At 46.1% G+C, this 12,011-nt stretch overlaps 1 protein-coding gene across 1 annotated transcript in view; it reads left to right on the top strand.

The window, feature by feature from the left end:
• The window catches only part of PEX14 (peroxisomal biogenesis factor 14), a 91,458-nt gene that overhangs the window by 1,562 nt on the left and 77,885 nt on the right, over positions 1-12,011 (top strand). Inside the window, exon 2 of the mRNA XM_020782208.3 lies at positions 6,045-6,089. Within this exon, the coding sequence (XP_020637867.3) occupies positions 6,045-6,089 (45 nt within the window). The remainder of the gene's footprint in view (positions 1-6,044; positions 6,090-12,011) is intronic.

The raw sequence follows: 12,011 nt of genomic DNA, 5'->3' as shown, positions 1-12,011 counted from the left end.
AAAAGTAGTAAGTTTCTGCGTCAGTCTCAAAGGCAGCCCCATGTAGAGCACATTACGGTTGTCTAATCTTGAGATTACGAGCGCATGGACCAAGGTGGTGAGGGCCCCCACATCAAGATAGGGACACAGCTGGGCAATCCGCCAAAGGTGGAAACGTGCGGAATGGACCACTGACGACACCTGGGTCTCCATGGTGAGCGCCGGGTCCAGATGTACACCCAACTGCAAACCTCAGTCTTGGTGGTAAGAGTCACACAAACACACCCCAAAGGAGAGGGAGTTTCCCAGACCACTGATGTCTGGGACACCCACCCGAAGGACCTCCGTCTTGCCTGGATTCAGCCTCAGTCCATTCACCTGCATCCATTGCTGGACAGCCCCCAGGCAGCGCTCAAGGGACGAGACAGCATCCACTGTTGTTGGAAAAAAGGTGATGTCGAGCTGAATATCATCAGTGTAGTGATGACACGAAGCTCCACATCCCCTGATGATCCCTCCCAGCAGCCTCATACAGATGTTAAATAGCATTGGAGAGATAGTCGAGCCCTCCGGAACCCCATAGTTGAGGCTCCACGGGGCCGAGAAACTCTCTCCAATCTGCACTCTCTGGGGACGGTCCTCCAAGAAGGAGCTGAGCCAGGCAAGAGCCAGGCCACCGATTCCCAGCTCAGAGAGCCTCCCCAGGAGAATACCGTGGTCGACGGTATCAAAGGCGGCTGAGATATCGAGGAGGACCAGCAGAGACATTTTGCCCCTGTTGGCCTCCCTCAGCAGGTCATCAAACAGGGCGACCAGTGCCGTTTCCGTGCCGTGGCGCGGCCTGAAGCCCGACTGGAACGGATCCAGGGCATTGGTTTCATCCAGAAGGGTCTGCAGCTGGTCGGCCACCACCCTCTCGACTACCTTGCTGAGGAAAGAAACATTGGCGATGGGCCTATAATTACCAATATCGTCCACCGCCAAGCTGGGTTTCTTCCTAATGGGCCTAATGAGTGTCTCCTTGACAGGGGAACCTTGCCCTCCTGCATTAATTATTGCCATAGCCCATTCAGATGTTATGGACAGATAAACTAAAAATGAAAACATCTACCTAGATCCAGTTGGTAGCCTCAACTAGAGTAGAGAAGTCAATTGCTGGATGGTCTTAAATGCCATTGACTCAATGGGTCTACTCTAGCTGGAATTACTGGAGGTGAGAGAATAGTGGCAGGGCCTGGATTGATCTAGCAATGTGAGTCTGGGAAAAAAAGTCATGGGGATGCCTGGGTGAATGTATTTCAAGTATTCCCGTCTCATTTCCTGATTCAGCTTGTAAGTAAAGTCAAAAGTGGTCTTCTGCTAACTTGGTCAGAAAAGACAGCTGGGCATTGTCTGTTGTCTGGATCGAATACATTGGCCGACTTCCTTTCGTTTATGAAATCTGATGTTCAGCCCTTGGAGGCATCGCCTTGTGGTGGCCTCCTACCCGTGGTGGAAGGAGGTTTTTAAATAACAGAGGTGTCAAACGTTTGTTTTTACGCACCGTCATGATGTTTCATAACGAGTGGCTAAGGAGATGAGCTAATGAATGACGGACTCTGCCATGAACTCGTTAAGTAGGCTTGGCAAGCCTCTCTCAGCCTCAGCGGTATGAGGTTAAAAAAGGGTGGACTGCCTTATGTGGTAGTTATAAGGGTAATGAGACTAAAACAGATGTGAAGGCCTTTGAAGTCTTTAAGCTGACATGTCCTGACTTTATTGGTTTGCCTGTATCTGAAATTAAATCCAGTCTCAGGTGGAAAGAGTTTCCGTAATTTCCCCTTCTTCACCTTCTCCTGTTTTCCATCTTCAGGGCATCTTTTGATGGGGAGGTAAAGGTTCCCCTTGACAATTTTTGTCCAGTCGTGTCCGACTCTTGGGTGCGGTGCTCATCCCTGTTTCCAAGCCGTAGAGCCAGCGTTTTGTCCGAAGACAGTTTCTGTGGTCACATGGCCAGCTTGTGGAACGCCTTTTTGATGGGTGTTGCAGGGTGAACCTGAAGCTATGGAGGCCCAAGATATTTGGAAGCAGAAGTGAAGGGTTTTGGGGAAGACTTCCCATATTTAAGGGGAGAATATAGCACAGCCACCTTTGGGGAAGGAAATCCGGATCTCTTGACCCATATAAATAACAGCAGCAACCCCCATGTGCCATTGTATCGTAGGATGACCCATTCCAGGGTTTTCTAGGTATAGAGTCCTTAGAAGGGGTTTATCAGTCCCTTCTTCTGGTGGCGGGGTGGCACAGGACCCTGGGATCGTGCAGCTGGTCCAAGGCCATCCAGGCTGGCTCTTCTCCCTAGAGGCACCGTGGGGAGTCGACCTCGGGCTCTGCGGCCAGATACCCAAGTCATTGAGCTCCCTAGCCCTGTAAAGTATTTCCCATATAAAGTGCACTTGCTATGGCCCAGCATTATCCTTTATTCTTCTAAGCCACCCTTTCTAACCATAAGGTCTAGAACCTTGGCTTTTAAAATACTCTAATTAAAAGCTGACAAGTCAGTCAAGTAGCTGAGGTGGCAGGAAGATTCCTCAATACGCAGCAAAGTTCTTTCCTCTTGATCCCTTAACCTTGTAGGGTTTTTTTAATTTAAAGAACCGTTTTTTACAGACTTCTGTAGACATCCGTCTCTCATTCTCTCTTAACCTTTCATCTTAACCTGAACTGATTGATGTGGTTCAATATTCTACATAATAGCTAAATGAAGTTATAATTGGGTGAATCATTCAGGCTGGGTCTCTAAGGAGCCTGGACGTTTTTTACTATCTGTACGTTTATGTAAAATTCAATAAAGCTTTTGAAAAAAGAAGAAAAATGTGGTTTCTGAGAAAGATAAAGAGGGAGGCGGTGGAAATGTTAGAGCTGCTTACATAAAAAGCCTAAGCGCACAGTCCTTCTGCGAGTGTTCGCAAAGAAAGCATGAAAAGATATGTATGAAAACTGTCACAAATAACAAATCCTCCCTCTGTTATTTTCTTATTCATTCATTCATTCATGAGCACATGTTAACCCTACATTTCTACCCAGAGTACTTGCTGGAGTAGTTTATGATTATCAGACATGAGACAGGACCTTCCTGCAGGCTTATAAATCTGAAACACATATCGCAGAAGGGAAAAAAAAAGTATTTCATTTCAGATATTTTTACCCTGCCTTTCTCCTTAAAAGGACCCCAGGCAGCTTACATTATTAAAAGACAATATTAAAGCTCACAGCCGTGAGTCTACAAGTACTAAAAAAGGATCAAACGAATGCCATACAAAGAAACATCCCATACCAAAAAAAAAGGGGGGGGGAATCAGAGAGGAAAAAGGATGGGGAAAACATTAATGGTGGCATTCAATTCTTGCTTATGGAATTCAGCAGGTCTTTTTACCTACTTGGTGTCCTCCTTAGAGTTGACCAGTTGGTGATTTTCCCCACACGTGTACGTACATCATGGAGGCAGATTTCCGATGACTTAGAGCCAAGGCGTTCCATGGAAGACCCACGTGGGACCCAGCGACAAGAGTCTTGGAGCACAGGAGGGGACCCTGTCCAGGAATCCGGCTCCATTCTCTTTTCCCTTTCAGTTTTCTGTTCCCCGTTCCAATTTCATTCCTCCTCAGCAATCTTAGTCCTCGTGGTTGTGTATCTATATTTGCATCTGTTCTCTTTGGGGCTGGTTTTTTTTCCAGATGTCTTTTCCCCCCCCCACCCCAATCTCTTATGGCTGGAGGGGGGGAAACATGGCTGGCTTCTCTGTTCCTATTTCCTCTTAGCAAGAAATAGTTGCATTTTGGACAGATGAGTTATCCGAGGATGATTTTGCTGCAATCCTCTTACAATTTGGAGAAAGAATAGTAAGCAGGCTGTGGCCATCTCTGATCACTGATAAGAGATCACAGGGGTACCTCTTCTCTTGCAATCTCAGTAGATCTTTGGGGGGGGGGGAAGTGAATTCACCAAAATTGCAGGCTGGAGTCTCACCTTTTGCAGGCTGGTTAGTCCTAGCAGGATGGGGTATTTTTCCTCTGTGCGCTGGTTGTTTACAAACCTTGCCAGATCCTGTAAAAGGAATGAAGCTGGACCTTACGACTAGCACAGGGGGCTGAATACAGAGATGGAGCTAATGACAGGCCGAAGAGTCTTTTTGAATTGGGCCGCAGTGGCAAAAAAAGGCAGACCAGAGGGTCAAGAGAGAAGGTAAAACAACTTGTGGGTCACCCAGGAAATGATTTGACTCTAACCTGGAAGCCTTTAAGGAAAGCTGCTTAATTCATGAGTATATCTGAGGTCCTGGAAGGGATTTGCTGGTGTCTGAATCTGAATGCTTTCTTTCCCACCTGTATACAGGATTTGTTGACCACAATAGCTGCTGCTTTAGTATTTTTAGTACTGTATTGCGCTCTGCTCTCCGTACGACACCCCCCCCCCCCCGTTAGAAACCCTTTCTGTGTTTGTACGTGAAATCTCTCTGACTGCAAGGCTTAAGAGCAAACCAACAAAAATCCAATTTGCCAGGGCAGTTTGAAGGAGAGCGTTCAGCTCGATGTTTGTTTATTGGCCGTCTTCTGTTCAATTTAGTGTTCTGCTTCCTTTCTTCTGTTCAGTTGTGATGCCGCCTGACATGGAAACTAGAAAATATTGGAAAAGGGGGTGTGGTGGAAAAGAGAGGGAATTTAGACAGTACCATCTCCATTGATGCAATTTTGCTCCATCTTCTTTTTAATGATAAGGGAAGAGAAGCAATTCACTATTTTTTTTTTACAGAAATGGGCTTTAGTTCCAAGTTTTGGGGACACAGTGAGACGCCCCTCTTATTGGAAGCCAAATAACCACTAATCTCAAGTTATCTGTCGTTGTTTCTGACAATAAAATGGATCGGAAAAGTGAATGCTGCTTTGAGCTTCAACATAATCTTTTTTTTAAAAAAAAAAACAGATTTGGGTGCTAATTTCTAGCTACATCTTCCAGCAATCACAACAGTTTATCAGATGTGGGTACAGTGGAGGGCTAACCTTATAGCACCTCTGTGTGATTCAGCATCGCAAATATGATTGACTGCACAGAGATTCAAAGTCAAGTTTTGAAGAGCCAAAAATTTACACTTCTCCGCTAGAAAGAGGGTGTCTGTCAGTTCCACTATTCCTGATCTATTCGTTTTCTGAATGCCAAATTCTTTCTGTTGAATTTAATAAAGCCAAGTGTGAGTTTTGGAAAGCTTTTCTAAAACAAGCGAGCCAATAAAAATTAGTCAAAGGAAATTCTCATCCACTCCTGGAGACACCTGAGCTGTCATTTACTTCTGGTGCTTATTGTTTTATTTCAGGTCTGCTTGGCATGCTATTTTTGCACTAACTAAACGCATGCTGATTTATAATCTGCCACTGTTTAATCATCACAGCCTCTTCGTGGTGGCATAAATTATACAAGTGTAAAAAAAAAGGAGTTATTTCTGGAATTGTGGCTTTTCACGACATTTACAGGAGATGAGACTGGTGGTCATTTTTGAAGCTGGATTGTGCATTTTGTTTTTGACCACTTTTTTTTTTTAAACAGATTTTTAAGTTTCAATAAGTCTACTTAAAAAAAAATCCAAAACCAAAATCTACAAGCCAGGTCAAATAATTTTCATCTCCACCAAGAGTGACGCTTTTGTAAACTGAATGTTTCTCAATTGCCCATTCAAGACTACGCTTACCCCCCAAAAATAGTTTTCATTACCACTGGGAGAGCTCCTTACAGTTTGTTGCTGCTGGGAGAGAAATCTACACCTGGCACTCCCCGGTGATGGTGCTTTGAGGATTGCAGCTGGGCCGAAGTGGCCCCTGTGTCGTCAATTATCCTTGCTAATCAAAAAATCCCCGCACTTTGACCCTGCAAGCCGCAACTGCACTCCATCACTGCTCTATCTGATCCCTTTAATAGGATTTGTGGGGGATTAAAACTGCGATAAGCAAGTTGCCTTTACCCCTGAGTAATGATGCTCTGCTCCTGTGTGTGTGTGTGTCCACCATCTAACCTTGCTTTTTTTCTGTTCACAGACTGACTCTCCCGGAAATGAGAATGGAGCCTCTCGGGAAGCTTTGGTGAGTTTCATGGCAAGGGGCCAGAAAATCTCCCTTCCTTTCCACCTACTTTGAGCCCTTGAGCGTTTCCTTCTTTTGTCCCACCTTGTTCTCATTGAGCAGCATCACATCTTTTGGGAAGCAAACTGCTTAGGTGCTCAGGCCGTGTGCCATGTGGGTGACCTCTGACCTTTGACCTTCAGCCATTCCCGTCTCCCTTCCACTTTTCCGTGGATGAATGGAGGGACACCTTATTCCTCCATCCAATAAAAGGACTGGTCTGCTCCCCTTGAGAGAGGCTTTGCTACTCATGTATTTGCTTATTAGCAGGGCTATAAACTCTTTGATTAAAAAATATAGTATTGAAGAGCAGGAGGTGCTTGACCTGAGTGTATGCAGGTTACCCCTTATGCTTCTCCTTCTTCTTTTGTTGTTGTTGTTCTTCCCTTTTTTGAAATAACTTACACACACATTTGCAGGGGGGGGAATTATAAAATTGACATAAAAATTAAAATGACTCACTTGTGTCTCAAACCAAAAAAATAGAAATAGGGGGTCTACATGTTATATTTATTAGATAAGCCCTGAGAAATGCTGTTTCTGTGACCTAACCAAGACCATCACACCCCACATTGTGTCCTTTGTCTGCTTCGAAACCTTGCATTTTGAAAGGGAAATTGGAGTGGACTCCCAATTGCTATAGATTACGGACTCCTTCCCTTCCCGCTACCTAAACCAGCAGCTGCTGCTCCTGAAAGTGTCCGAGTTTAGGAATCCCAATTGTCTCCATTTTGGGGTGGGAATTTGGGAGAGTCACCAAAAAAATGCCGCAGGACTGGCTACAATTGTCTTTTGCCCGCCTCTACTCATTTTACCCCATCTGATGCTCTCCAGAGGTGCTGGACTAAAGCGACCATCATCTCAAATCATCATAGTTTGTCATCAGCTCATAGGGAGGGTCCTGTATTGACAGAGAATGCCCCAAGGCTATTACAGGATATTTTTTTGTGTGTGTGTGTGTGTGTGTGTGTGTGTGTGTGTGTGTGTGTGTGTGTGTGTGTGTGTGTGTGTGTGTGTGTGTGTGTGTGTGTGTGTGTGTGTGTGTGTGTGTGTGTGTGTGTGTGTGTGTGTGTGTGTGTGTGTGTGTGTGAGAGAGAGAGAGAGAGAGAGAGAGAGAGAGAGAGAGAGAGAGAGAGAGAGAGAGAGAGAGAGAGAGAGAGAGAGAGAGAGAGAGAGAGAGAGAGAGAGAGAGAGAGAGAGTTTGGAGTGGCTTTCTTCATATTCACAAATAAGCCTCCTCTCGGGGGCTGCCTTCGCTGTATCTTGTGTATTTAGCCCATGCTCTCAGTGCTGATCTTTTTTTAAAAAAACACTCTGTATATATATATATATATATATATATATATATATATATATATATATATATATATATATATTTAAAATAAATTAAGCCCTTTCTTGCTGATGCCAATACCTGCACTTTTGTGATGGAAGTTTCTTCCCCCCCCCCGTCCTCCAGGGATCAAGGCACTGGCTTGCTCCCCCCCTCCCCATTCCAGCTCTCCTTGCCCACCACCCCACAGGCTGACAGAAATTACCTTCTGTTTAATTAACATCATCTCCCCTGCTCTTTATATACTGCTGCATAATTGCTTGGAGGAAAGAGAAACGCATAGCAGCTATATATCTATATATAGACATAGGTATAAAATAAAAAAATAATTCATTGGGAAAAGCGTTGGAGAAGCAAGCAAGAACACCACAAAGCAAAAGCGGCGTCCCTGAAATACAATCTGATCCCTCGAACATGAACCGCCTTGGCATTGGGGGGGGGTATTTTAGAGCTCCTTTGAAAGGGAGGGGGAGGCCTCCTTTTCTCCTTCCTTTTTAATTAATTTTTTTTTTGCTTACTTTCCAGTAGCCTCTTCATTTCTGCTTAGGTGTCGTCATTACATCCTGCTGAGCCTCTGTAGAGACTTTTAGCAAATTGACTGTTTTAACTCCCGGGTTGTGGCCTGATGAGACTCGCAGGTCTTTTTGGTGTTTTATCACCGCTGTCTCTCTCTCTCTCTCTTGCGAAGGGGCCGGGAAACCTTCCCCACCCCCACCAACCTAGAGCCGGAATTGCAATTCTGGAAAAGGTCTTGTGGACGAGTGCATCCCAGACATGGGAGGGGATGCAGGCATGGGGGGGGAGAGTGAGGGGCATCGGACATCATCCCTTGATGCCCTCTGACCTGCAGAAGACGGTTGGGAGCACCCACCCACCCGCAGCAAAAGGATTCCCCTGGGATTGCAATGGGACGTCCCACAATCTTCTGCACTGTTGATGATTCCTCTGCAGACAGGCTTGGCCTCCCTCAGTCACGGATAGTGCCTAAAAAAGACAGGCAGTTGGCTCTTTTATATCGGCCTGAGAGCATTTGAGCTGTTGGGTGTGTGGATCGGTGGCTCCTTCTTTTCTTTGCAGTGGAATTCGAGGTAGCCTCCATCAAAGCTCAGCTTTTTGCTTGACGTTTTTGTACTCATCCTTCCATTGTGCTACTGTTGAATCTTCTGTTTTCCATAAATTAATGGCTGTTGGTTCGCGGGTGGTTTAAAAGAGCCATAGATGGTTGGAAAGAGGCTTCCGGCTGGCCTCTTGTCCAGGAACCGACCGGGGAACTACTGTACTGGTCCTTCTGATCTTCTATGCCGTGGCTTCTCCATGGTGTGTCCCCAAGGGCCTTCAGGTGACCACTGGGGTGAGTCCCAAAGCATGCAGTCCTGTATTGTCTTCAGCTTGCATCGCTTTGCGGAATTCATTACTGTATTTGCTGAAGGATGTGGCATAGCCGCCACCTTTTAGACGACTGTCTTCTTTCCCCCTCTTTTCTTTTTCAAGAATGAGACAGAATCGGGGAAGCGACGTCTGTCAATATTGGTTAGCCATAATAGCTAGCAAGGGAACCTCTTGAGGCATCTTATTAGGAACCGTTCTTGGAGGGAGGGAACAAAGGAGCCGTGATTTCCCCCTCGGCGAGGTAAAGCCCTCAGCTTAAACCCTTCCCTGCTTTTGTCTGCCGCAGACATACCTGTTTCTCCACAGGAACCATGAGGGCTAGAAACCCACAACACAAGCCACAGCCATCCCAAACCGTTGCTTCCCTTCGCGGCCAGCTCCCCTTGGAGTCACCTCTGAGGTCACTTGCCTTTCGCTAAAGCCGGCACGGCCTCTGTCCGCAGCGGTGGCAAATGGGCTGAGGCGGCGGGAAGGGAGTTGTAATCTGTTATTATTATTATTTATTTTTAATGTTGGCCTCTCATTTCCCTGCTGTCGGTTTTGGCCCATTAAAATTTGCCCGGGCGCTCCACAATGGGAAGTCTAACCTTGGTGTTTGCTGGGTGTCAGCATCTCGCTCCGATGCCGTTTACAACCGCGTTTGTCATCGTTGGCGTGGGACTGGCTTCTCCTTGAGTCCAGATGCTCGGGGACAATGGCTGCCCTCTCCCGCTCTCGGCTGCCCCCCCTTTTTGAGGGGCTGCTTTTCTCCCCCCCCCCCACTTTCATTCTCCACTCAGTCCTCTTAAGTCCTTCCGGATTCTGAATTGGGCTTCCTTTTCTCTCTCTTTCTATTCTCTTTTTCTTACTTGGACATCACACTCCAAGTGAAAAACAGCCTTTGCCTGCAAGAGAAACAAACCCCCCTTTTCTCTCAGATTCACGTGTGTGGTCCAATAAAATATCGAGACTTCTCTCGATTCTGCACCAAGAAGCAATTGGTTTCTCCTTCCTCTGTGAACGGAAGCCGCCTGAGTGATTTCGCTTCCCTTTGCATCCTTTTCTGTTCTGGGCTTGGTGGTCGTACTGGGAGGGTCGGGGCGTGCACAGCGCTTGGGGGAAAAAAATCCCCAGAATGATCGTAGGGCTGGAACGACACCTTCCCAAAGACCATGCCCTCACCTCCGTGGAGAAACATACATGTGGGCAGTGGTGCATGAACATGAATTGAATTGGCCTTCATGTGTCGTAACCTTGGAAGAATCTCTTCTTTCCCACCTCAAGGCCTGATGGGGTGGCGACCTCTTCTCTGTAGACAAAAAGAGGGTGTGTCGGGTGCAGCCAGGAGCCGGGGAGAAGGGATATTTTGGGATGGGGGCGTCCCGAGCTCTGTGGTCTGAAAACATACCTCTCCCCGGCCCCATGGGTGAAAGGATTAATCGGAAAGAGGGTGTGGGAGAGAAATGGTTTTGGGGAGAATTAGCAGCCAGGGGGGAAAAAAAGGTTCAGCTACACCACCTCGCCTGGCGAGTTGCTTCCTGAAAGTTGCGTTTCGGAGCAAGTGGCTGGGAGCCCTGAGTTGCTTGTGTGATGAACGATTAGCTTCAACCGGAGAGAAACACAGAAAAGATGCGCCTCCTTACTCGAGTTTAAGGCTGATGGAGTCTTCCTCAGCATTTTAAAGACCCACAGGGATCTTCTCTGGAAACTTAAAAAAAAAAAACACCTCCACAGGAATTGCCCTAACGGACGTGGAACATGATAACCCCATTAGGTTTACTTCTCTGCACATGAGGTCATAGAGCTGAGAGCTTCTCTCCTTCTCTCTTTCCTTCTCTCTCTGCCTCGGAGTGCCAAATAATCGCAACTCATGTTCCACTTTGGGCCGTGGGTGAGTTGACTCGTGACTCTCTGTCTGGGAATCTCCTCCCCTCCCAGCCACCGCCTGGGTCGATAGATATTTACAGAACCGCTCCGCTTGCCTCTGGCTCATTCAGAGGGATCCACAGCTCAAAACGCATGCAGCCAGTAAAAAACCCTACATGGAACGGACCTCTTGTTGTTAACCCGATCAAATGCGCCCCTCAAAAGTAGATTATACTTCCTCGTTTCTTTCTTCCTCTCACCCAAAGTGGAAATTCTGGGCCTTGCACTTGGAAAACCCAAAACCCTGAGATGCAGATCACATCTTCATCACTATTGATTTTCAGTATTTGAAAGCCAGCTAAAAGGCTGTAAAAGAATGTGCAAGCTTTCAAGTTCTCTGGATCTCCTCGTTTGGCTTCGCAAAAAGATGGGCAGCACGCACAAGCTACAGATGGGAGCCACAAGTTCCCATCTGTTTTTGAGCCCTCGCTGTGTCTATGTAAGATTTGGTGAATTTCGGCCCCATGCCATTTTCTCCCTTCCCTTTCAAAACGTAAGTGTCTGATTTCTGCATTTTGTCTTTGTTGAACCATCTTAAATACCTTGTCTTCAAATACCTTTAAAATGTAAAGGCAATTAAAGTGCAAAGTGCTGTAAAAGCCCAAGGATCCGTGGTTAGAGATAAGAGTGTCGTTTCCTTGCGCTGTACAAGGCGTGTCTTCTGCACGGATTGGAGAAATCTCAGCTCTTATCTCCGTTCTGTGGTTGAGATAATAGGAAGGAGTTCCCTTGTCTAGCTCTTGAGGGGAAAACCTGGGGCTTGTAAAAGCTGCTGATAGCCTGCTTTGGAAACCCTGACCCTCGCTGTTCTAGAGATTTGTCAAGAATAGAACCATCTCTCAGTGCTTCATAAACTGGAAACTTTATAGAAAGCCTTCTCTCGACCACAGAAAATGCCATTTTGGTTCGGCCTTGACCACTCACTGCCAAAATGATAAAAGGTGTTTTTCCTATCTGTTCAGCTGATGTTAGGAGAATGCATTAATTTGTCAACAATTTTCTGCTCTGCTTGACCTCTTGGTAAGATCTCGGTCGAATCATTTTTATTATTATTATTATTTTTGCTTGGTTTTGTCTTTTTACTGCTGACTCTGTTCATTGAGTAGCTTTTTTTTCTCTCTCCCTTTCTTTGCGGTTCATGCAAAATGCACTCTTTTAATCTGTCGATTCCTTTTAATGTGTTGATCTGGACAAATACATATGCACACACTGTCCGCAGATGCAGATGTACTTACCGAGAGAGCATGTTTAAAGGG

This window comes from Pogona vitticeps, chromosome 7, assembly GCF_051106095.1.
Source record: "Pogona vitticeps strain Pit_001003342236 chromosome 7, PviZW2.1, whole genome shotgun sequence".
NCBI lineage: Eukaryota > Metazoa > Chordata > Lepidosauria > Squamata > Agamidae > Pogona > Pogona vitticeps.
This window is presented reverse-complemented; position numbering and strand designations above follow the sequence as displayed.